Source organism: Nymphaea colorata, chromosome 7 (assembly GCF_008831285.2).
Source record: "Nymphaea colorata isolate Beijing-Zhang1983 chromosome 7, ASM883128v2, whole genome shotgun sequence".
NCBI classification, from domain to species: domain Eukaryota; kingdom Viridiplantae; phylum Streptophyta; class Magnoliopsida; order Nymphaeales; family Nymphaeaceae; genus Nymphaea; species Nymphaea colorata.
The window spans coordinates 4,873,681-4,899,889 of NC_045144.1; the positions used below are offsets into that span (position 1 = coordinate 4,873,681).

At 39.9% G+C, this 26,209-nt stretch overlaps 3 protein-coding genes across 3 annotated transcripts; 2 read left to right on the forward strand and 1 right to left on the reverse strand.

Annotated features, from left to right (window-relative positions):
- The first annotated feature begins 4,834 nt into the window (after nucleotides 1–4,834).
- Nucleotides 4,835–12,630, forward strand: LOC116258048 (shaggy-related protein kinase kappa-like). Its single transcript, XM_031635119.2, has 13 exons — nucleotides 4,835–5,082; nucleotides 7,009–7,246; nucleotides 7,330–7,422; nucleotides 7,551–7,610; nucleotides 7,692–7,964; nucleotides 8,833–8,907; nucleotides 9,477–9,533; nucleotides 9,616–9,756; nucleotides 9,872–9,922; nucleotides 10,023–10,118; nucleotides 11,447–11,530; nucleotides 11,611–11,713; nucleotides 12,198–12,630. Exons 2-13 carry the CDS (start codon nucleotides 7,097–7,099, stop codon nucleotides 12,284–12,286), a joined length of 1,272 nt encoding a protein of 423 aa, XP_031490979.1. The 5' UTR covers nucleotides 4,835–5,082; nucleotides 7,009–7,096; the 3' UTR covers nucleotides 12,287–12,630.
- Nucleotides 12,631–12,971: 341 nt separating this feature from the next.
- LOC116258049 (uncharacterized) lies at nucleotides 12,972–16,514 on the reverse strand. The gene is made up of 4 exons (XM_031635120.2): nucleotides 15,767–16,514; nucleotides 15,108–15,160; nucleotides 14,186–14,362; nucleotides 12,972–14,089 (listed from the first exon to the last, which is right to left on the reverse strand). The coding sequence occupies exons 1-4, from the start codon at nucleotides 16,019–16,021 to the stop codon at nucleotides 13,852–13,854; spliced, it is 723 nt and encodes a 240-aa protein (XP_031490980.1). The 5' UTR covers nucleotides 16,022–16,514; the 3' UTR covers nucleotides 12,972–13,851.
- A 4,089-nt stretch (nucleotides 16,515–20,603) lies between these two features.
- On the forward strand, nucleotides 20,604–25,906 carry LOC116257538 (stromal 70 kDa heat shock-related protein, chloroplastic-like). The gene is made up of 9 exons (XM_031634387.2): nucleotides 20,604–20,938; nucleotides 21,027–21,598; nucleotides 22,100–22,352; nucleotides 22,751–22,830; nucleotides 22,955–23,097; nucleotides 23,184–23,282; nucleotides 23,521–23,710; nucleotides 24,632–25,030; nucleotides 25,337–25,906. The coding sequence occupies exons 2-9, from the start codon at nucleotides 21,050–21,052 to the stop codon at nucleotides 25,736–25,738; spliced, it is 2,115 nt and encodes a 704-aa protein (XP_031490247.1). The 5' UTR covers nucleotides 20,604–20,938; nucleotides 21,027–21,049; the 3' UTR covers nucleotides 25,739–25,906.
- Nucleotides 25,907–26,209: the final 303 nt, after the last annotated feature.

A 26,209-nucleotide genomic window follows, 5' to 3' on the forward strand; every position in this document is an offset into this window, starting at 1 on the left:
GTCCAGGTCTACTTCAAGACTTGGGTATGGAGAAATACACGCGTCAACTAGAGTGTCGGACATCCACCGTTTGCATTGTAGAGGAGCCCACAACAATCAAATTGGCGACTAAACCCATCATGAGCTCAAGCGTCTGACTAAGTTGTATTGGGATCCATATCCAATTCCAAGGGGACCCTCTCCCATTGTAGCTGCAAATGAAAGAAAAACTTGCATGTGTCGTGATAATGTTTTATGCGTGCCAAATTACTAAGATAACCTTTTCTTTTCCCGGAGTTCCACCTCACGTATGATATCTCTTGCTCGAAACTAAATGGCAGTAACGTAATTGATGATCGTAATGTTGCAATTATTTAGGGTACTGGGGGTGCCAAATGGGTGGATACAAATTTACTGGGCCCGGTCCTAGTAGATACGGATCTTATCAATAATAAGTACCGACCCGGTTCAGGAAAACTTAATTAATGTTTGAGTCATCTGAAGTAGAAGTTTTAGAGAAATGCTCGAAGTTCAACTTATGTAGCCAAATATGACTCCGTCCATATCTTTTTGGATCATGACTCATCCTTTTTTGGGTTCTAACCTGTTCAAACTTCAAAGTTAGGAAAACAAATCCGAATTTGAATCTCCTGGATCCAAATCCGATTTCCAACATTTTCAATTGCATATATGTTTCATTCTAAATAATGAGCTCCAAGTTAAAATGCATGTGAAATCTTGGATGTTGATGATTATCAACTGGGGAACGATCAGCAAGTGAAGGACGATCCATTGACAAGGCCTTCCGCAAATTGAAGCTTCCTATCAAAGCTTCAAACAAAGAGGTTGGGTTGTTCATTGACTTGACTTCACTTTACTTGAGATTTAAGATACAGGCTGGGGCCCGCTGCCGCCGCCTACCGCCGCTTGTTAGCGGAATTAGCCAATGTCTCGACGTCCCGAAGACTAATTCGGACTGGAAGAAGGAGTGGATCTTTGCCCAGATGATAGAGGAATCGTAAATAGGAGGTAAAGTTCATCCTCTTAGCCACCCTAAAAAAAACAAAAAAGAACATTGTGTTCTTGGAATGCATACCTGGGGCAGAGGGTAGGCTCTGCAAGGGCCCTGACCCTACCTCAAAAATAAACAATTTACATGTAAATTTTTAAAAATTTGATTTGTCCTATAAAAAAATTTTGAAAATTGATATTCCGGCCGATGTCAAAATTTAGAAACTTTAACTCCGCCCTAAAATTTTCAAAAAGTTTGAAAAAACATAACATGGTTATGTCTTGCATTTGGTTCTTGGATTTACGAACAATATGCATAGATGCACCATATTTTATAAAATAAGAACAGGATATTCTTGGAACATGGTGTTTAAAGAACATATATATAAAAAAAAAATAATCCATTCTTATCAGACACACCAGCAGAACAAAATTTAGATCCAATTCATTTTTTTTGGTGCTTCTCTAAGGCTAGCAGTACAAAATGTCTAGTCTTTAGTTTGCAATCCTAGACAATGATGTCGAGCACGAGACAAACACGACCTACCTGTTTTTATTCCTTTTTTTTGTATTCTAGCTACCGAGCTTCTAGCTAGATGTTTAACTACATTTGACCAAATCATTGAGTCTATACATAGATAGGAAGTCCTTATGTGAACTAGGTGCCCATCTAGACTGCTGATTATTTATATTTTCATAGCTTTCTTTCCTACATATTCTTACTTTGCATAGACTAGTGATAGGTCTAGAGCAATCAAAGTAACAGTTCAGAAATATGAAATCCAAATTCTTCAAAATTGAGTGCAATTAGAATACTTTTTTTGCACAATCCAACCACTCAAATATGATCTTAAGAATGTCCTCATGAGAAACATGTATCAAGTTAATGCTTGTACAGTAATATAAAACTGAATGGCTGTTATTACATCAAAATTTAACTGAGTAAAAAAATATATATGTTTCTTCAGCTGTACATGGCTCTATCAGCACATTTACCAGCCATGGATTTTACTGATCAAACAATGTGATGCCTTTCTTGTAGGGGTGAACATGAACTGAGTTGAGCCCGAGTTCAGTCAGCTCGAACTCGGCTTGACTAATGAAATCTCGAGCTCAACTCGGCTCGAGCTCGAGAATATCTCGACAAAAGCAACTCGAGTTCGATTCAGCAGTTACGGTATTGAGCTCAAGCTTGACTCGATGAAGGCTCGACAAACTCGTAAACTAGTTTGAATATATCGACTTGATTAAGGCTCGACAAACTCGTAAATTCGTTTGAATATATGAACTTGAATAAGGCTCGACAAACTCGATTAAGGCTCAAGCTCGATTCGGCAGTTATGTGTTGAGCTCAAACTCAACTAGATTATTTAAACGAGACGACTCATGAACTCAAGCTTGACTCGTTAAGCAAATGACTCACTTCGAACTAGGAACACAAGCCAAGCTTTAACGAGTAGAGCTCGAGTAGCTCAACTCATTGTTCACCCCCCACACACACAAATACAAGAAAGGCATCACATTGTACCACCCTGAATTCAAATTTGAATCCCAAAAAAGAAAGGTCCAATAGTGTGGACCGGATAAAACCCAAAAGTACATTCAACATTATTTTGGGACCTGTATTCAACGACAATGTGATGATCCTGAACAAGAGTTCCTATTCTAAAGCAATATCTGATCAAGTAGCCAGGCTCCTAATGCAATCATCTGCATGTCATTCTTACCCAGCTGAGTTCCCAAGAGAGTGGTGATCATGGGTCATAAATGTTTTAGAAAAGAGAAACATCCCATAGTTCAAAAAGTTGAGAAAAAACTCAGCTGGTCAAGCTTTTATCTTTCTCAATAACAAGAGAAAGCACTAGCTTTACTGCACAAATGCTCGACATGCCACCTCAAGAAGTTTCTTGTTTAGCATTCTCTATTTCGGTTGTCTCTCAATGTACAATCTTTGGGCAACACTCTCATTGCCATTGCCAATCTAGTTTGTTAATAAGCACATGCCAACCATAGTACTTTTGCTTTTATCATCTAAAAAAAAAGATGTACTTTGGTTGGCATGTGCATTGTATCTATATCACATCACATTAAGTATTCACATTATTGACTAGACCTCACTGTGGCCTCTTATAGTTAGAGTCCCCCTTGCTTCTTTGGACAATCAACTGTAAAAACATTCAATAAGAAATATTTTATTTGTATATTCTGAAATCCTCCAGACATGTCAAGATTCGTTTAATAAGGCCGAATCCGAATGCATAGAGTGGATGTGATGAAACACATCGCCTCTTATCCATATTGAAACACAAAAAGAGAAACCCACAAATATATAGAAAAGTTGGTTTATACATGCAGCCATGAATTGATTTCTTTGGGTTGGTCCAAAATTTACATAAAATCACCTACACATTGCATTGTTTTCAAGAACACCCCTGCTTCATTAAGAAACTTCCAAAAATATATAAACTTTTTTACAATAATGGAAATTAACCTACACCTAACGTTTTCAAAAAGCTTAGGAGAAAAAACCACATAAGTAGTTCAGATACATTAATGATCATCAATGAGGGGAGGATATGGTGAATTTGATTTAGTATGATCATCTCTTACCAAGACTCATATTTTGATTCTATCCTTTTAAAAACTGAATCCAGATCCGACCAGCTCTCTAATCAAAACTATTTATTTATTGGATTTGAGCCGAGTATCATACTTGAATTCAGATTCAGTTATGAAACTTCATACCGAATCCGAATCCATTAGTGATAATCGGTCTAAATCTTTTCACAGAATCCAACTAAACCCATTTTAACTTGGATCAGTACATGGGCATGTACTGATCCGTGCAAATCTCTATGAAAGATTAAGATATAGCTTGAAGGGATTATAGTAACTCTAATTTATTGATCGATCCCATTGGGTTTTAGACAACAAGTTAGGTTGACATAAACATGAACTTGGTTAATCGTACATATTATTAAATTGGCATAAATAATGACTTCATTGATCCTGCAAACTAAACTTTAGTTTTCATGCCTTAAAATAAAGGAGACAAGATTGAGCCTTTGGGGACAGTTTTTTTTAGAACAATAATTTTTATTTTACATTTATTATGAATAATTTATTTATTTTTGAAAAAAAGGGAAAATAAAGCATGTAATGTTTGGGCATATAACAAATCCCAGCTTAAGTTGTAGGAGTTAATAAACAGGCACTCAACTTTCAAGAGAAATTCTTATAATTTTTATATAACGAAAATATTCCTCTTAAAAACGAAAATATATTTTGTTCTTTATAAGATGTATTATTGTCATCTTATATCAAAGCACTAATGTTTTATATTGATAAGCAGTTTTGAGAGAATATTTCTCAAAAGTTAAGCATTGATTATTTGCTAAATGCTGGATGGATTTTTGTTTTTTGTTTTTTTTGTAAAAAGAAAAACCAATTACAGCAGGCACGAGCTACCTCTGAATATTGTAGAAATTTATTAATTTTTAAAAAATATTTATGATTTTTTGAAAATATAATTGAGCCTCTTTTGGAATTTGTAAAAAGCAAAAGTGGCCCTTGGAATTCTTTCCAAGGCACCGCCGCTGTTTACATTACAACGCCTTGTAGGGATTATCGTCGGCTTAAATGATCGAATGATGGATTTGACCGCTTGCGGTTTCCGTAAATGCGTCGATCGGTCGGTGACATTCTAGTAATTAGACAGTCAGAATATAACAAATCTTGGACGCGACGTGACGGAGGGCGTCGACGTCGCGAGATGCCATTCCGTCGCGGGGGCGTCAAACGCCCTTCTTCCCCCGCGCGTCAATCGTTGACAAGAAGTCTCACAGAAAGGGAAAAAAGAATTGAAAAGGAACAGCGGAGACTCTGGAGAGAGAGAGAGAGAGTGAGTGAGAGAAGGAGAAAGTTTTCCCAAGGCAGAAACCGAAATCAGAAGGCAGAGTGACCAGTGAAGCGTCTCTCGTCACAGTCCACCAGAGGAGAGGAACTCTCTCTTGCTATCTCTCGCTCGCTCTTGCTTCGTCTTTTTGCTGGAGAAGAAACGGTGATGGGCGTCGCCGGCTTGCTCTTCTTGAGGTCAGTGGAAATCTCCCCGATCGCAAGCACGATTTCGGGTTTTCTGGTGCCGATCTGGTGTTTGACGGAGTTTACGGGGGTTAGCGTCGACAAATGGAGGGGAAATCGAGGGGGGTCTTGAGGTGCTCGAGCGGCTTTTAGACTGTAAATGGATGGTTGGAGTTTATAAGTCGAGACCCGAGCTTCTCGGTTGTGCTCTTCTAGCAATCGCGTGTCCGTACTCGAAATTGGAGGAAATGGAAGGTTTTTGGTGCCTTTTCTTCTGTCTTTAGGCGATCGGAGGCACGGGTAGGGGTAGGAATGAGCGGGAGCGGTAGGCTTTCTTTCTTTCGTTTTACCAAACCCCGAGTTTTTGTACTAGTTGTGTCGAAAATTCGAGCGAACTGAAGCCTATGGTCCTTCTTTCTTGGGGGGATCGGAGGAGGTCTGCGAGAAGGAACAAAAGAGAGATAGGTTGCTGTGCTCCCTTTGTCGATCGGAACTTTTAGGTGATTTCTATGAGGAAATGAAAAACTTCTACCTAATCGGGAAAGTATTTTTTTTCTCGTTTTTCTCTTCTGGCTTTTTGTTTGTCAATGATGAATGGCGTTTGGACTTTTCCTGTAAAATATTCTGAAAATATTACAAGGCTTTGTTAAAATACACATTTTCCTAGAACAACTTCTTTCTCTGAATTCCACTTCATTGGACGTTCTCTATGGCCCTGGTTTTCTTCGTTCTCCGGTGTAGAGTTCCGTTCCTTTCCCTTGTAGGCGTCCTTCAGTATCGCTGTGCTGCAGATGGATGCTGATTTTACTTCCTTTGCAGTCCACCTTTTTGTTCATCTTATTTGTTTTCTCTGTTCTTCAAAACTTCATTTGGTTTCTTTCTCTTTTGCATTTTTTTTATTTCTTTGCATTAGAAAATCTCTGTTTTTTAACATTTAAGAAATCAACGAAAACTGGATCGTTATGGGGAAATAAAGAAGAAAAGTATGTCTTTTTTTTTTCAGTGCTACGAATGCTGCAGGAACCCATTTACACCGGTTATTTTTTATTTCGTTTCGGTGCCGTACTAATTGATGGGTCGCTATCTGTCTACTCCTTTTATTGAAGTTAGTTCTTTTCGGCGGTGATTGCGAGAACGCCCTTTAATATAGTGATGAAGTTGTTGCACTGGCCATCATGCCAGAAGCAACTTTTTTATTTTCTCTTCTCCAGTTTGATAATTCTTCGGTGCTGTTGTTGTTCCTTTTGCTTTCTTCTTTCGGGTTTGGATCCTCTTGGATAGGTCTTACCACAATCTGCAACTCGTGGCGTTTAATTTCGTCCTGAGTTCTCGAATAGGTTTCATCAATTTTTTCAAATCGATGGTGTAGAATTCCTTGATCCGGTCTCCTCTTCATGCTTCCTGCCAATCACTGAGATTAATAAGCTCTGTTCGTGCCTGTTTTACTTATTACTGCACGAACTCCTGTTAAGTAATTGGTTACCTGAACTCGAAACCTGTTTTTATTTGAAACGCCATAAGATTTTATTTCTTCATATTAGCCTATACATTTATGCCTAAAGGAGCTTATCTGGTATTTTTGCTGGAGGCGTAGGCGTTCATTTTGAAAAGAACTTTCCTTTGTTGAATATATCCGTCTGATGTTAGTCTTCTAGTGGTCATGTATCATCAGCTGAGATCAAAATACTTTTAGATGAGCTAATTAAGGGAATTTTCATACTTTTACTTTTCTTTTCTCCTCTTTATTAAGATCACTTACCATCAAATTTTTGTCCCTAAATATGTACCAAGTCTCTGTTTTTCCTTAACTGCTTTCTCTGCTCATGGAAGTGTGATCACATTGTTATTTGCGCAATATATTTTAAAATTTTTAATTTCTTTACTTTTCGTATTCTAGTGGTCATTTAATAAATCAGAGATATGTGGCTATTGTTTCAGTGAGAGGTCGACTTCCTGGATGAGATGAAGGCAGGACCACCAACACGATAGCTTTCATCCTTGTTTGGGCTGCTGACTGGATACATTTATGGCATCTGCCAGCTTGGGACATGGGGGTGTAGGGAGCTCCAAGACAGTTAACAATTTGAGGGGATCGTCCCATTCGATTGATAGACTTGGAAGAGATATGCTTGAGATGAGGATTAGGGATCAAAGGTCTGACCAAGATGATGACAGGGTATGCTGTTTTTAAATGCTGAATGATATGCTGGTACATGCCTATGGTGAATTACTCTAATGCTTTTAATTCTGGTACGACAGGATATTGAGCCTGATATAATTGATGGCATGGGTGCTGAGGCAGGACACATAATAACTACAACTATTGGGGGCCGAAATGGCCAACCAAAGCAGGTTCTTGAAAAATCTATCTCTTGATATTTTTTTTATTTCTAATCTCTTTCATAAGTAATAGAATGGCCTCAAATAGATACATATAATGATTGATGTTTTCTATCTTTTTTCTGTGGACGAACCATCAGAAAATCAGCTACATTGCAGAACATGTGGTTGGAACGGGTTCTTTTGGTGTTGTTTATCAGGTGAAGTATTTAATTAAGCTTTTTATCCTTGACAGAGTTGCTATTCTGTCACTTTTTGTAATTCCTGCATTATCTTTTCAGGCAAAATGCCGGGAAACTGGAGAAATTGTGGCCATAAAAAAGGTTCTTCAAGATAAACGTTATAAGAACAGGGAGTTACAGATAATGCACATGCTGGATCATCCAAACATTGTCGCTCTCAAGCACTGTTTCTTCTCTATAACAGACAAAGAAGAGCTATATCTAAATCTTGTTCTTGAATTTGTTCCTGAAACTGTTAATCGCATAGCAAGACAATATACCAAAAATAACCAGAGAATGCCACTCATATATGTCAAGCTGTACACATATCAGGTTCGTGTACCTTTGTTCTTGTGATTTTATGAAGTCAGATGAGGTCTTCCTAATGGAGGAAACACTAACTGTCTGTTTCTTTTGCATCTGCTGCTTATAGTGAAATTATCCATTATTGAATGTGTCAATTCGCAAATGCATTGCAAATGTTTTATGGTAAATTTTTTATTGCTTTGTGATGATAGGATTGCCAATGGACCAGCAGTTTGTCAGAGGTGCTTGCATGTCTAGTTCATATAGAACTTTACATGATCTAGTGCTAGATGCAAATGAAGTTACAATTATTGAAGGATTTTTTTTTTTTTTTTTGCTTCAGTTTGATTAGATTGCTGAATTATGAGTACATATTAGTTTCAACTTCCTGCTTTAAGAAATCTGTGCCAATGTTGTAAATATCGGTTTTCATCTCATATCAGAAACCTTGAAAAGTGAAAACAACATGTAATGCCGATGTACACCAGCATGTACTAGGCTATTTTCTGTATTTTATATTTGAAAATTAATTAATAAATGTTTTAGATTATTTAGTTAAATAAGAAAAGTCTTATTTTTCACCCATTATTTTGGCTAGAATCTTATGAATTTATGACATTTTTTAAAATATTTAATAGAATAAGAAAAGTGTTATTTTTCTACCTGTTGTATTGGCTAGAACATGATCAGTTTACAGCATCATATAGGCCAATAATGCTGACATCCAACTAAATTCTGTTTTTCTTGAGCATTATCACTGTTTTTGAGATAAAGAAAAATATCAAACTAACATAAGCTAATGGCTTTTTCATTGCAACCATTTGGATGAGGTGCTTGCTTGACTTTCCTGAACTGTTCTATTGCTTACAGTTCTAATTTATATTTGTTTTTGCAGATTTGCAGGGCGCTAGCTTATATACATAATTGTGTTGGTATATGTCATCGTGATATCAAGCCCCAGAACTTGCTGGTAATCATTAGGGAAAATAATAATCATTATTTTATTATCTAGTTTCAACCGATAGTGTATCGAACACTCCTCTGACATCAAGGAACAAAATGTGTCCTGTGTGAGCTTTTGGACATTAAATGCATGGAGGACCAGGTCACCCATCCAAAGACCAGATCAAAGGCCTCATTAAGATTAATTTTGTGCACATTGTGATAGAATGAAAGGCTGTTTTCCCGTTCCCTTCTGTACATTTTTGAAACAATCTTTATAGGGTTTGTTGTGTTTGTGTGCGTTACTTCAGTCCACAATTGAGGTTTCATATAGCTCAACCAATCCTCGTGAAAATTGTCCTCAAAAAATATAAGATTGTCCCATGAAAATTGAACGTTGCTAACTTTTTAATGTAAAACATCTTGTTTGAGAATAATTTGATTGCTAATTGCTTTACCAGGAAAGCAATATAATAATGCTTATACTTTCTATTATACTTGCCCCAGCTGGTAATTGTTTCTTAAATAATAGCAGTGCCAATGCTTGATGATTTGAATTGTCTATTTCTATCCTTTGATTTGATCGGTTAATTGCAGGTGAACCCCCACACTCACCAGTTAAAATTATGTGACTTTGGTAGTGCCAAAGTTTTGGTAAGTATTAACATGCATGTTGTGTTGATAGGATCTAAGTTTTTAATTGTGTTCGTGACTTGGGTTTTTATTATCAATTCAGGTCAAGGGAGAACCTAATATCTCTTACATCTGTTCAAGATACTATCGTGCGCCTGAGCTAATATTTGGTGCAACCGAGTATACTACTGCAATTGATATGTGGTCCACAGGCTGTGTGATGGCTGAACTACTCCTTGGGCAGGTTAGCTATATCTTCACAGCAAACCTAAGTCGATCTTCTGTTGTTGTGTTTGAACATTTGAGATGTATGTCTGCTGTCCACTGTTTATTTCTGAATTATTCATTATTCTATGCAGCCCTTATTTCCAGGAGAAAGTGGAGTCGATCAATTGGTTGAAATCATCAAGGTTGTACAGGGAATACACATTATAAATCCGACCAGTTTATGGTTGTCTGTTTTGAAACAGAAGGATGAGGACGTTGTTTAATGGTGAAAACTTGTCGCAGGTTCTAGGAACACCCACGAGGGAGGAAATCAAGTGTATGAATCCAAATTATACAGAGTTTAAATTCCCACAGATAAAAGCTCATCCGTGGCACAAGGTGGGTGGGTAAATTATAAAAGTGATCTCCATTGTTTGTTTGTTTGTTTTTTTCTTTTTTTTTTGTTCAATGGAAATTTGGTGCACATGATTGATGCAGTTACTTTTTGGAGGTCTTGTTCTCTCTCAAAGGTTGTGCTCCACTAACATGGCCTGTGCTCGCGGAGTCAAATTAAGGACACTGTAATTAGCAGTTGTCTGGTACATGACCAATACAACACAGTGCCCTAGGGTGACCTTGGTTCATAAGTTAAAACCCTACACCTCTAGGATTCTGGCATTCTGCCATGCCGCATGACTGACACTCTTGTTGGCTATGTAATAAGGGTGCAAGTACGGTGTCAATGTGGATAAATTTCAGAAAGCTTCGGGTGCGTGGACATGGATGTACACACACACATATAACAGAGAGAGGGAACCATTTTATTCCAAAGAACAAAAAATCTGAACCCGTCCTTTCCCAATGGATGAATGGCCTTCCTCCTTCTTTTCTCTTTTCTTTTACTAATTCCTCCTCTTTTTAGTTTTTATGCCTCTCTGTCTCTCTCTATTAGCCCACCTTTTTTTTCTCTGTTCCTCATTATCTAACCCTTCTTTTTAAAGAACCAATGGGGTGTGTGTGTGTATATTTGATTGATAAAGTTTATAGAATGTAAACATTCACACTCCAAAGGTTTTGAGAGAAGAAAAGAACAATCCGGCCAAATTGAAAGGATGCTAAGAAGTTTTAAAAATTTTTTGAATCGGACTTGATTAAAGTTGGCTAAGTCCAAAGTTGAATTGGTGGCATAGGATGTGTTGTTTGCATTGGCTTTGACGTGTCATAGGCATGTCCTGTGTCGTGAAGTGTTAACATGGCAGGGCTTCATTTTAGCCATGTCCATGTGACCTCTTTCTGGCCCACTGAAAGATGTCTCTTATTCTCTCCTCATTTAGAGGCACTTAAACAACACCTTTAGTTATGCTTTTTAACATTTTATTTCTTAGTGGCTCTCATATTTTCCAGGCGACCTTGTTCACAGGTCATCTCTGAAACTTGAACTCGAGTATTGAGGTTTTTTATGGAACATGTTAACTATCTAAGCAATGATAAAATCCTTAGGGTGATTTTATCGTTAAATAAGGCCATAAACCAGGAGAAAATCCTAACAGCGGAGTTTGCCCATGCTTGTCAGCTGTGGCTACAGAAAATCAGTGTGTAGAAAATTTGTGAAATCAATATCATCAATGTAGTGTAACATCAACTCTGGTGAATTCGATGCTATTCAATTTTACCTTTTTCTGTTTTCAATTTGACGTGTAACTAATGTCAGTTTCATATTGGAATAGGTATTCCAAAAAAGGCTTCCTCCAGAAGCAGTTGACTTGGTCTCAAGATTTTTGCAGTATTCACCAAATCTTAGATGCACAGCCGTAAGTACAGACACTTTTGTGCATTTTTTGTAGTCATGTTGTTTTCTTGATATCTTTCTGACTCTTTTGACTCCCTGCAGTTGGATGCCTGCATTCATCCTTTCTTCGATGAGTTGCGGGACCCAAACACTCGCCTTCCTAATGGTCGACCTCTTCCACCGCTTTTCAATTTCAAACCTCAAGGTAAAGGACCTAATTTTGAGAGTTGAACACAGAAGATTATAATCGTCTTTGCCTTTGGTAACTCAAGCATGTCTAGTAAGGACGTGTTTTTCGCCAAAAAAAATAGTATCCTCATGGTCAATTTTCCAGTGTAAGCATATGAGAATTTTGTGGTCACATCTTCTACACCTTTGTGTTGTACTACTATCTAAAGAGGTGGGGACGCTAATTCTACGCATGAAACTGCCTGTCAATTCTTGTCTATGAAATATGCAAGTGCCAACCCAAAACTCTGGCCAGAGCAAGCTCAGGCTGGAGTTGGAACTGAGGTACTTGGTTACGTCCTAAGCATTAGAAAGTTTAGAAAAGAGAATCCAAGAAGCGGTCCCCAAAACACTGTTAGATCAGAATCACAAACCCATCGGAACTGTCTTTTCGGGCTGATGAGTAACCGACTGAGTCTTACTAACAGTTTCTTCTTACGCTTCTTTTCTTCCATGGACAGAACTAACCGGCATCCCTTCGGAAGTCCTTGAAAGGCTTATCCCTGAACACGCGAGGAAACAGAATCTGTTTATGGCGTTGCACTCCTAGAAAGAAGTGCAACTTTGGTATGTGAGATCTGTAAAGTTTCCTTTTTTCTTTGTTTCTCCCCCTCCATTAACGAGGTCCAGAAACACTGGTACTGGTTGCACGTGGAAGATGAGTTTGTGATCCTTGCTGCTTGAGGCTTGTTGTATTCTCCCTATGCTATTGTAGTGTTTGCCCTGGTTTTGTTACCGGAAGAACCTTTTAATAGTTTCAATGCAAATGAAGAGTAAAGCTGCAAAAACAAATCTTTCCATACATAAGAAATCGTACCTTCACGTGGTATATTTGCCTGCTGTTGAAGTTGCCACCTGGATTCTAATGTCTTAAGCCGGAAGGTGTTCCTTTGAGTGAGCGTTCTTCATAGACATGCACGTTCTTATCATATTCACAAGTAGGGGATGGAACAGCTGTCAAGATTGATAGTCAGAATCTTGTATCGTCCTGATGAAGGCTGTGTGGCACTCAACAGTGCTAGTGGTCACAGTGTCTCTGTGGTGCCTTGGATGCCTTTGAGATGCAGGAGGTGGCTTGGATTTAGTGCCTGCTTGGTTTTTTTCCTTCTACAAAGGCTGTATTTCAAATGGCTTGGGATAGATCTCTATTCATTGTTGGGAGTGAAGGGATATGAATCACAAGTCAAAAAGTGCTACTAGCTTTTACCTTTTTTGTGTTCTAAATGACTATTCTTCCTCTTTTTTTTTTTTTTGTTTCAAATGGATCACACCCTTTAGTTTACCATGCTTGCTCATGCAATGCAACCATTTAGAACTCTGAGATGTTGCTCCCTTTGATAATTCATCTTGCATTACAATGTAATTGGACGGGAAAACACTGAAGATTGTAAGAACAGCATCATCGTCCAATGTGATCGCATTTCCAATTCCCCTCTTTTCTGTTCTGAGATGAAAATGATCGATGCCATCAGAAGCACTTTTTGGCATATGATGTTCGAACAGATTGAAGAGACGGAGCATTCCTGTTGGTCTTCTAAATCTTGTGGGCTCCTAGCTGAAACTTATTGAATAAAATGATCAGAGATGTCATCAATTTAGACAGTTGCAATTTTGGTACCGAATATGTTAAAGTGATGGTGTAGTGAGGGACGGTTTGGCTGGCGTTCTGAGTGGTATGGTGCTCATCTAAAATTTACATTTGATTAAGTAATCGAAGCATTATGAATTAAGATGCTCCAAACTTGTTTCTTTAAGAAACGCCGAGTACAACAACATTAATGTAATGTTTATGCAATTGAACGTTCACTGTACATGTAAGACTAAGTGCAGAATATGATTAGGGTTCATAAACTGTGGCAGACTTTTTTGTTTTTTGGAGATCGGTTTATCATGAAGCACATGTTGGTATCTTTCTCCTGTTATTCGGATAATTTGGAAAAGCTGGCGATAAGGTTTGGAGATGAGAACTTGGCGTTCAATGTGATGAAATAATATAGTCCAAGGGATTCTTGAACTAAACATTATCTGAAATTTCCACCTGAAATGGTTGGAATGCTGAGCATCCAACTTGTTCTGAATTCTATTTGAAGGATGTCATGAAATGCATGATGCGTGTCATGGATTAAGTTCTTGATCTGGAGGCGTTTTCTTGATCATCAAAACTCGCCGCCTTCGGCCGATCCAAGAAGTCATCCATAGAGGGTCCTTCGCCACTACCCTGTAACCTGCTGTGGAGTATAGTTTTCGTGCACCCACATCGTCCTCGTATGCCCGGAGTACCAGGTAGTCGAACTTCCACAGCATGGCAACCAAGTCACAGGCTTTGAGCAGCACTGTCGCGACTTTTCTTCGTCTGTTCAGATAGCAGTTTCCATGGTGTTGAATGCATTGATGAAGCTTCAAGGTGAACCAAAACTAATGGCTGGTAACCTTGGAAATGTGCAGTTACCTGAACGCTGTGAGCACTGCTATGCCTGAAACATAGAGATACTCATCTGCGTCGTCAAGGAACTGAAGTACAGAATCATCCCGCAAAACCGTAACATCCACCACGCCGATGATCCTGGGATATGTTACTGCTTGAGATTCAGGTTTGTTGTCCGTTTCAGCAACCAAACATGCATACCTGCAGCTATGGAATATCAGATAATTGTGCCTATAGAGACTCAGGCCATTAAGAATCTACCTCTAAGTCAAGGTAAGGGTAATGACTGATATCAATAAGAGTTGCTCAGGTGGTTCGGGGAGATGAGGTCCCTCTCCTTTCCTCTTTGCCCTGGGGTGTAGGACTGCTTCAGAACCAAGGTGGATTATGGTACATATCCTTCAACTCGAGTGTTGCACAGCCACAGTTTGTTCAGATAAACAGCATCTCATAGAAATCAATAACTTGTCGTTAGTGCGACCTCAAGCCGACCAGCTATGCTACCCTTGAGGCACTAATTGCTCAGTCTATGTTGCTATTTCATATGAAAACCATCTTCCTTGATTGTTTAGGTTTATTGGGTGAATAAGAGGAGTATCTGCAAAACCCCAGCAACCCAGTGCTGAGTCTAGCAGGAGGAGCTCGATGCTCATGCCTCTTGAACAAATGATGCCCAAGCCGGTGGGCCAAACTCTTGAAGGCCTTACTTGTGGCTTAACTTTCATTGATTTCTAGTTATATATTTTTCCAAGGTTCGAGCAGGTTAACCAAAATATTATGCTTGTTATTGTAATTTTATGACAATGATCTGATTTTCTTTGTCTAAGACACGTTTGTACGTGCTTGTAGACTATAATGTCATAATTCTGTGAAAAAACATGAAGCAGGCGAGGATGAAAGAACGAGGTGACATTTTTTTGTGGCTATCAGAGCTTACCATTCTTACCTGTTTGGTGCCGAATTCCTTATCCTGTAGAGGAGGCCCGCGAGCACTTCAGCCTGTGAGGCCAAATTTCAAAATGCATTTATAATTTTAGACACACAGAGAGAGAGAGAGAGAGATTCTCTGTGGCATCTCAACCATGTTCCCAAGGCACCTCTATTCTGTAAATATTATCTCTCCTAAACCATTTTTAACTGGAACCGGCCTAATAGAAGACCATACTTTATCCTAAGATGGCAGTGAAGAATCAAGAAAAAGACCCGACAAGGTGAAGTCGTCACTGGTCTGCATCCCATTTTTCTCATTACATCGTCAGTCATGAAAGTCCAACCCTCGTTTAAATCCTGTTTTTTCCCCAATCACAAGGACTCGTTCGAGAATCAGACCACTTTAGATCTGCTCTTTTAAACAGAATTTTTTGGGTAAACCCTGATTCTTAACAAAGTAAAATAATGGGAAGATTGCAGAACCATTTCAGAAAGAATGTGGGATTAGTTGTGATACTCCCATGCTTTTCACCTCCAGTATAATTTCCCCCTTTTTCTCTCTTCTTAGAAAGCTAAGAAGAGAGAAAAAGAATCCAACCAATGCAGCTGAATTTTTTGCAGAGTTCTCTTGATTAAAAAGATAAAGAGGAATAATCGCAAAAGAGAGATACCGACCTTGAAAATCTCAAAGAAGAACCCATTGAAGAACGCCATTGGAGAATAGAAAGCCTCAGCCTGAACATCAGCCACGCTCCTCATCTCTTCCTCCCTCTGCACTAAACTCCTCACTCTCCACCCATTCTCAATCACCAGAGGAGCTTCACAGTCTTCACTCTCGACCCTCAGATCCTCATCTGAAACCACAAACTCTCCCCTCCTGCCTTGATTCTCCACTTCTGTGAACCACCAATATCGCGTAATGAAACCCATTTCTGTGCTACCCCTTTGTTCCTCCTCTCCAGGCAAGCAACACCATTGTGCAGAATTCCACTCCTCCTGCCTGTTACCATCACAAAATCAACAGCTGTGACAGGAATTCTCCCAATCATCTGGACTCCATTGCAGCTAACGAGCTTCACTCCTAACCGAGACATCACAAGCGAAGGAACTCTGCTTCCTGACAAGGACTATTCCTCCATTTTCGAGGTATCGGTCTTCATTGGTGGAGGAAAAAGAAAAGGTGCCAAACTTGTCATCCGTTCTGATTCTCTCGGTCTGCCGAAGAAGTTTCACTATTGGAGATGGTTAGTAGAACCAGCCAAGATTTAGGCATTAAAAAATGACCAGACATTCATGGTGTCCCGGAAGCTGGGGCATTGCAATTTGCAAAGCTGAGGCCAAGCAATAGATGGCGGACTTGGAAATTTTGCAGCATGTTGTGGGCGTTTGTCTTGGTTGTTGTGAGAGAGGGCCAGGAGGAAGATATGGCCTGAGTGGCCATTAAAAAACCTCCACTTGACGTATTGGAATGCGTGCTAAGTCTCATGCGTTAGTGCCACAAGAATTGGAAACAAAAACTTGGACGCATCAAGATTCGTAAGGAATCACTTTTACCAAGATAGTTAAAAAAAAAAACAGGAAGCAAAAGTTGCGAATAGTGTTAAATGTTTAAAATAACTTATCTACTTCATCTATTTTTTCTTTTTGGTTTTTTCTCATTCTTCTATCTTATAAAATCAACGACGACGATGATTTCTGAAGGTGAGAAAGATGCTACTCAAATCCTATTGATAAATGAATTTGAGTTTTTTTTTTAACTTTGACGGAATGTCCAGGTTTGGTTCTTAATTGGGTAAACCCGACCTGCGTTGGCATCCCAATACGTTGGGTTCGTGACAGCGACATTAAAAATTTTAATGGGACTTGGTTCAATCTGACTTCGCCTTGAATTTAGGATTCGAATATATGCACAAAATACAATATAAAAAGTAAACTTTTAGTTGCAATAAATTCAGATGTTCGGTCTCCACTTTCTTCTCTTCTTTTAAAAGCTAACAACGTTAAATATGCAAAAAGATTAAAAGCTCTAAACATTAATTATATTTCTAAGTATCGGTTTCTAAAAAAGACATACTAATTTGGTCAAAGTCCGCAAACTTCAGTTTCCTTTCTTTTACTGCAGTCTGCTCCCTCTCTTCTTCTCTTATTCATGGGCACTATATATATGTGCTCTCTACAGTAAATAAGCGCAGGCATCTGAAAGATCAGGCTAAAGTTCAATAAAAATTTTATCTGGTAACCAGTAAAGATGAAGATGAGCATGATCAAGGGGTCGCTGTTGGTCGTGCTCGTGTTGGCCCCATTGGCCACGCAGCTTGCCTGGGCTGCAGCAGATGAGGGGAAGAAACCAGAATGGCTGATTCCAGAACTCCCCTCCTTCCTCCTGCCCGTCCCCTTCTTGGAGATCATCCAGTGCATCTCCTCACTCAGCGCCTACGTCAGCGAGATTTTTGGCTTCATCCACCACCACACTCCTCTCAGCGAGCTCGCCTGCGCCGCCATCCGGGGTCTGCCAGCGTCCTGCGCCGACGGCCTCCACCGCTTGCTCAACATCTCATTCGACCAGAGCCAGTTGCTCGCCACCATCTGTGGAGCTGCTCCTCCGCCACCTCTCTAGTCGGCCATGGTTGATCTGCCCGGAACCCGGACATGGAAGCGATAAATTAATTAGCTAGACAGTGGAGTCCTCTTTTGGTTGTAGGCTTAGTGTTTGGTCCCTCCAATCCCATGGTCTTAGTAAAGTTGTAATCCGTTTGACAAACATATGTAACTGTTTCATAGTAGATTTATTAGACACTTTTTTTATAAAAAGTGTTTTATGAATTTGCCATAGAGCATATTTACAACTAGTTTCATTTGTGAAATGGGCCACATTAGTGTGACTAGAAATTGTAATGGTGCATGATTTCTCCAATAAAATATCCAATATTTTATCTCAATTTTCTATTGGCGGCTTAATTTTTTCCAAATGTTGATCAGTTCATGGGAAGAAAATACCTTATAAAACCATTTAACATTTTAAAATGTTGATCGGTTCTCTTGTTTTGAAAGTATGTTGTGTCCCTTTAACAGGCAAGAACTTGGTCCTAAGAGGACGTCTGAATGGTGGTGAAAAATATCCGAGACAAACATTCTATCTCACTCATACAGCATACTCCCCCTACTCAAAATACAGTATCTCACACTTTCAATTTGTTGTTGCAACTTCATTTTGAGATGTTCTCCTCCTCTATCAAACACGTCCTCAAACTGGATGCCTCTAACCGTGTGTAGTAGTCTCGTCAATTGAGAAGTTGAGATTCTAGTTATGAATTAAACTTCAATCGTACAATTCTACATGAAAACTTGGTCAATGTATATATGTCCGTCGCAATTCCTTCATATGTTCAGCCTTGCAACATTGGTTGCACTTGCAATGCCAAAGTTAGGTACATACCTGCTTCCAATAAATTTGGATCTTGAGATCCAACGTTAATATGGATCCAATTTATACACTTGGGTTTATGAACTCAATGTAAATCTAATCTGAATCGATCCACAAGGAGTCATATAGGTGCGTATTTGGCTTTAATTAAAATATCCAATTGGAATCGGATTTGTTCTCCGATCCAGATTTAAGTAAATATTATAATCCAATATCCATACATTTTAACGACAGTTCTTAACATATATTATAACGTAGTTCAGATCGGCTTGTGCATTTAAAAGTCACATTTGAACTTACATGTAAATGAAAAAGTGATCTTTGGATTAGATTTGTATTACGAATCTAAGAATCAAATTTGGATATGATATATACTTTTCTTCATTCGTATTTCGTATTTGAGCCTGAAATATGTGAACATCCGATATATGAGATATAATAAAAAGCACATTTTATTTCTATTGATTGATGTCCCTACTTTTGTTAGAAAAAAAAAATATATCCCTACTTTTGTTAGAAAAAAATAAATGTTTCTTTTCCCGGCAAGATCAAAATGGTGCTCCAAATAAAAATTTCCCTGTGAATAAATGCCTCAAATTAAATGGGAAACGGCTCACCTTCATTTCCTCATCAATTTCACGTAACTTGCCATGGATCATATTAAATGCCTTGCTTTGACTCTTCGTCCACGCACTGTAAATAAAAATGGCGGAAGATTATATTAATTTCAAGCGCTTGCGGGGATGAAGAAAACTGCAGTCGATCAGAAACCCAAGAATTTGGCGACGATGAAGAGCACCAAGGCGCTGGTGTTGATCGTTCTGGTGCTGGCCCCATTGGCCACGTCCGTGGATGCAGCAGCAGAGGCGGGGAAGAAGCCAGAATGGCTGCTACCAATCATCCCGAGATTGGTGCTGCCAGAACCATTCTGGGAGATCGTCCAGTGCATGACCTCGCTGGCCGTCTACGCGACGGAGCTGTTCGGCTTCGTAGAGCGGGGTGACGGCCTCAGCGACTTGGCCTGCGACGCCATCAGGGCGCTGCCGGCGGCCTGCAAAGATGGGCTTCATCACCTCCTCAACATGCCTGCCGGCCACTGCAAGGTCCTCAAGCGTCTCTGTGGCGTCCCTCATGCCCACCCACATCCTTGACTCATCTTCTTCTTCTTCTTCTTCTTTCTCTCTCTCTCTCTCGGCCGGTCGTTAGGTGTGGCTGTTTGTTTGATGCCTTTTGATCTTTACGGCAGCCGGTGCTCCGGTTCTGATCCTGTTTGCTGTGTGTCCGAAATCGTGATCGGTTTCATGGTTTTAGCTAATAATGTACTGACAAGGGTTCGAATCCTCCCCCTTTATAAAAGATAATTTTTCATCTTTTATTCATAAAACAGTATACTATACTATAATATTTATGTTATAATCTTAAAAATGGAAAAGGAACAAGCACAATCTCAAATCCCCATTTAAAAAGGAGCATGAAGGGTAATATTGTCGTTTTGAACTGTTTTTAGATAGCCAGATATGAAAAAGGAAAACAACGTTCAATTAAGATTCAGGTTTAAGAAATGACATTTGATCTTATTAAAATTCTGCTTTAAGTTAACACGTCTACAAATTTAGATTCGAATTGGAAAAGAGATTCAGTTTCAAATAAATATCTTATATCAAATGTTCACACAATTTAGAAGCCCAATCATAGTAAAAGCTGGATTTGGACTTAGACGTTGAAAATAAAAGTAAGATTGGAATTGAGTTCTGACCATGAATCAGAAAAAGAACAGATTCGAATATGGTGTGGGCTTTTATGGTACTGAGATATCCAGAAAAGTGACATTCCATTTCCATTGAGATCTCATCCGTTGAAGGGTCGGTAGCCGGATATCCTCGATGGATATCGGATCCAAAGTCCGCGACCCATTTCACGGCAGTGGGAAACTAAACTACTGGAAGAAACAGAGAAGCTACTGGAAGCCCCAAAGTGGGACGGGGCAGCTCGCCATCCAACCACCACGATTGCGACACGTGTCCACACCTATCCCTCACGAACCCTGTCGTAAACCCTCGCCTCCCTCCCGTTCCCCTTTATCTTCTCGTCTTCTTCACTTCGAGAAAAATTGAACCCCAAAACCAAAAATAAAGCGAAGAAATAGCCGGGGAAGTCACTGGTGCCCTAATTTCCTCTCTGTTTCCCCCATTTTTCTTTTCATAACTTCATCTTCCAAGCTCCCCATTTCCTTTTTTCGGTGGATTTTTGCCCAGTGTCCTTGATAGGGTTTATCTGGTCCAGATTGGGGTTTCTTCTCTAGGGTATTCTGGTCCAGATTAGTGTGTCATCGTTTTTGGTTGGTGTAGGGTTTCGGTGGTGGTTGTGAATTTGCGATTTCTGTTCTCGTATTGAGTTCATTCTGTAGAAATTTTATCGCTGAGGTAAGATTTTCCCCCTTTTTTGCCGATTATTTTTGCCATTTCCGCAACCACTGTTTGTAGATATAACTTGGTTGGGCTTGGTGGGCAGAATCTCGTTGTCTCGTTGAAAGAATGGCTTCTGCTGCACAAATTCACGTCCTTGGCGGCTCTGTCTTCCCGACTCGGGCCAAGAAGTCTTCGCCTTCAAACACCGTCTTCTTCGGACAGAGGCTGTCGACGAAGCCGTTCTTGAATTCGTCGAGGACGGCGTTCCTGAAGCTCAAGCGCAACGGGAGGAATGACCGCGTCGGTCCACTCAGGGTGGTGAGCGAGAAGGTGGTGGGCATAGACCTCGGGACGACGAACTCTGCTGTTGCTGCGATGGAGGGAGGGAAGCCCACCATCGTAACGAACGCGGAGGGGCAGAGGACGACGCCCTCGGTGGTCGCTTACACCAAGAATGGGGACAGGCTTGTTGGCCAGATTGCGAAGAGGCAGGCGGTCGTGAACCCTGAGAATACGTTCTTCTCGGTGAAGAGGTTCATAGGGAGGAAGATGGCAGAGGTGGACGAGGAGTCGAAGCAAGTATCATACCGGGTCGTTAGGGACGAGAATGGTAACGTCAAGCTTGAGTGTCCCGCGATAGGAAAGCAGTTTGCTGCCGAAGAAATTTCTGCGCAGGTTTGTCTCTCTGAAACTTTTAAAGATGTGTTCCTTACTCTTACCCTTTATGTTCTTCCGAGTTGGGGCGGGGTCGGTGGGGAGATGAAGGTTTTGCTTTTGCCTTTCCTATTCTTCTCCTTTAAGGTTGACATGTGTAGGATTTAGCGTGTTTGATTCTTTTGCACGGTGAACCATGCTGGATTATTGGAATATCTGCTTGGGGCGCCTCATGCAAGGTGTTAGTGATTATGAAATAGCAAATGCCATGGAAAACAGGGAAATGCTATAATGGCAGTCGAGATTTAAGCCAGTTTGCACATTCTGTCGGTAGTTACCTATCTTCTTTCAGGGAACTGTCAGCAGCATATCTGGATAAGGTGTTAATAACATTTTGCTATATAAGGAAGACGGATTTTTTCCTTTTATGATTGATCTTACCAGTCATTTCTACACGGCATAGTGTTTGTCATGTTTCTACAATCTGTTTACTTATATTGTTGTAATGGTCATTTTGTATAGGTTTTGAGAAAGCTTGTTGATGATGCATCAAAGTTCTTAAACGATAAAGTCCAGAAAGCAGTTGTTACAGTGCCTGCATACTTCAACGACTCACAAAGAACTGCAACCAAGGATGCTGGGCGAATTGCTGGTTTGGAAGTTCTTCGTATCATTAATGAACCCACCGCTGCTTCCTTGGCTTATGGGTTTGAGAAGAAAAACAATGAGACCATTCTAGTATTTGATCTTGGTGGAGGGACTTTTGATGTGTCAGGTAATTCAACTTCCAGCCTTTCGGTGCTTCTTTAAGTTTCCATCTTGTTTGCTGCGAAGTTTTGTTATCATAACTAGGTTCGTCATGTTGTAGAGACACAGAAACAATTGTGTTTCTTGATTTATTATTTAAACGAGGAATTTCTCCCTTTTGCTTGGCTGTAGCTGTATTAATGATCAACCATCTTTCTTTATTGGATACATGTGGCGCTTTTCTAGAATCAGTTGGTCAAATCCTGGGAGAGTTTTGTCGTTATTATGTGTTTCCTTTTTTTTTTTTGTGGTGAACGCCATATCATCTTTTTAGCTTCATATTAATGATAAATGTGTAAGTGCTTCTGAATTTATTTCCTGCACCTGAGCTTGGCACTGAGCATTCTCATCTCAACGAATATGCAGTTCTTGAGGTTGGAGATGGTGTCTTTGAGGTGCTTTCGACATCTGGAGATACCCACTTGGGTGGTGATGACTTTGATAAGGTTCTCTTAGTCTTCTGCACCTGTTAAGCTGATTTTTGATTTGTTTGTTTGTCTAAAGCAACTTTAGGGCACCTATAATATTTTGCTTATTGCTGATTTCCATTTCTAAAACTTAATGAAACAGAGAATTGTCGATTGGCTTGCTGGAAACTTTAAGAGGGATGAAGGTATAGACCTGTTGAAGGATAAACAAGCTCTACAGCGTCTTACCGAAACAGCAGAGAAAGCAAAGATGGAGCTCTCGTCATTGACACAGACAAACATAAGGTTCTGTTGGGTGTCATGTTTCTTGATTTTGGTTCTTTCTTTCTTTTCTCCCTTGGGAATTAACAGGCAGTTGGTTTCTTTCACAGCTTGCCTTTTATTACTGCCACTGCTGAAGGTCCTAAACATATTGAGACAACCCTCAGCAGGGCCAAGTTCGAAGAGTTGTGTTCAGATTTGATTGATCGGTAAGTCTTTTCATTGTGAAAAGCAGAATTTGCTGAGTTGAGTTTGAAACAGCAAATTTGGCTTTCTGGATAAAATGACCTAAAAACAATTTTTGTTTATAGCACTAAAATTTTCATATTTAAATAGATATGAATTTAGATATGTTTTACAATTGTTCGATCAATTATAAAATGTGAAAATATATCCCTTTCAAATTAAAAGTTGTCAGAGAATGTAACTTGGGGGTGTACTTTGTAGGTTGAGGACACCTGTGGACAATGCATTAAGAGATGCGAAGCTTTCATTCAAGGATTTGGATGAGGTTATTCTTGTTGGTGGATCGACAAGAATGCCTGCTGTCCAGGAACTTGTGAGGAAGATGACCGGCAAAGAGCCTAATGTAACTGTCAATCCAGATGAAGTTGTTGCTCTTGGAGCTGCTGTACAGGTCAGTTTTTCTTTGCATTTCCCGTCATATATTTCATGCTTTAAGCTTCTTATTGCTCATCCATTGGTGTTACGTTTGGTGTTTTGGAAATGAAGATCTCACCCTAGAATTTGGACCACTTAATGCCGACTGGCAAAATAATTAGTTTGAAATCAACTATATTGTTAAGGTAATTAACTTGCAATCAGTTATGCAGCAGGGCAGATTGATGTGAATGCACTTGAGCATATATGCTTACTAGGACACTTCAGCTTTGTAGTGATTAGTATGTCAAAGGCATCGCTGCTTTTGATATGCACACCTTGCTCATTGGGGCTGTCAGATTCTATCCTGGTCGGCAATATTTTACGTCACCTAGAATTTCAATTTGTTTTCTTTATTGCTGAATACATGATCGTTTCATTCTTGCCTTTTGCAGCGTACCAATAGTAGTCCAATACCATGTGGTTCTACGTTAAATAAACATATGTGCGTTAAATAATTTAAACCACACGTGGGTCTTAATGTGGTCATTTATTTTTAGCAAAAGAATGTTAAAGAGTCCGTTTTCTTTTTCTGACCGTCATATTTCTTGAATAATTTTTATTTTTGTGATGACGAAAACTCCAAGGCGGCCGTGATTCCCTTGTTTCGCAAGTACTAACTAGGTCTCTGCGAGTTGCGCCTTCTATGCATGTTTAATTTGCTGAATTTAAATAACATGGCGTTGGTTGGCTGAGAACCGCTGGGCGCTGGCTGAATGAATTGCTAAGACAATTGAGATAGGTGTGAGTTTAAAAGGGGTGATTCCGCTGCTTAGTCGTCGAGTTAGAGCTTCAACCTTACATTGATATTTAATATGGTGCCTTCTGTAGCTTTCATGATATCTTGACATGGATTGAGAAACTTAATCCCAATTGCAAATGCTGGCTGTTTTTTCAGGCTGGAGTTTTGGCTGGTGATGTCAGTGACATCGTTCTCTTGGATGTGACGCCCTTGTCTCTTGGTCTGGAAACGTTGGGTGGTGTGATGACAAAGATCATTCCTCGGAACACCACTCTTCCAACCTCAAAGTCTGAAGTTTTCTCCACGGCAGCTGATTCACAGACTAGCGTTGAGATCAACGTGTTGCAGGGTGAAAGAGAGTTTGTGAAGGATAACAAATCCCTCGGTAGCTTCCGGCTCGACGGAATACCACCGGCACCACGTGGAGTTCCACAAATTGAAGTGAAGTTCGACATTGATGCTAATGGTATTCTGTCGGTCACTGCTGTTGATAAAGGTACAGGGAAGAAGCAGGATATTACCATCACCGGTGCTAGTACCCTGCCTGGCGATGAGGTATGTTTTGTAATATTGTTCAAAATCTTCAGACTGCCGTACCCTTCTTTGTTCTCTGTTATTTCGCTGATGAGCATCTCACTTTTGTTTTGTTGGTCTCTACTGACAAGCGATGGATTTCCAACTCTTCTTACCATTTTGCGAGTCCTCATGCTTCTTGGGATTCAGTTTTAGTGATTTTATTGAAGGGTTTGTGGACAGTTTTGACTTTTGATGAGAATCTAGAAAACCTGTGCTGTGGTTTAATGCTCTTGGTTTCCAGTTACAGAGGATGGGCTCCATGACTTGCAAATGTTCACTGTACAGGTTGATAGAATGGTGAAGGAAGCCGAGAAGTTTGCAAAGGAAGACAAGGAGAAGAGGGATGCTATTGACACTAAGAACCAGGCCGAGTCCGTGGTGTACCAGACAGAAAAGCAGCTCAAGGAGCTAGGGGACAAGGTGCCTGCGGAGGTTAAGTCAAAGGTGGAAGCCAAGCTCGAGGAGCTGAAGAGTGCAATCTCTGGCGGTTCAACGCAGGCCATGAAGGACAGCATGGCTGCACTGAACCAGGAGGTGATGCAGCTTGGTCAGTCCCTTTACAACCAACCAGGCGCAGCTGCTGGTGGCCCTGCCCCGGGTGCTGATGCTGGGCCTGCCGGCAAGGGCCCAGCTCCTGGCGGCGATGGCGGGGATGTCATTGATGCGGACTTCACAGACAGCAAGTGATTGAGTTAAAAAACAATTTTGGGTGACGAAGCTTTTCCCCCCCTTCTTCATTGATGTTCGTTTTTTTTTTTTTTTGGTTTTTTTTATAGTGTATCTTGTTTTTGCTACTGTAAAAATATAATTCTGCCTTGGAATCCCAAATCCAGTTTTTGGTTGGCGGATCGACAATAGCGGAGGCTGAAAGGATTCGAGTCTAATTGCGCGCGCGTGAAATTTACCTTCTTAAGAGGTTCATGCTTCTGCATATTTTGTGTTCAAATTTGTGTTACACGACATTGACCATCAAACAGTCTTTACGGGTTCACAAGGGGTCTTATTCTCGATGGTCATGTCTTTCACTAATGTTAAATGTTGCTTAAAAGTTTCTTATGCAACAATACCAACCAATACATATTTGCCATCGAGTTTTGTCCATTTGCCTGAAATGTGAATGGTCGAGAATTTGCGGCTTCTTATGCACGCGTTAATCAC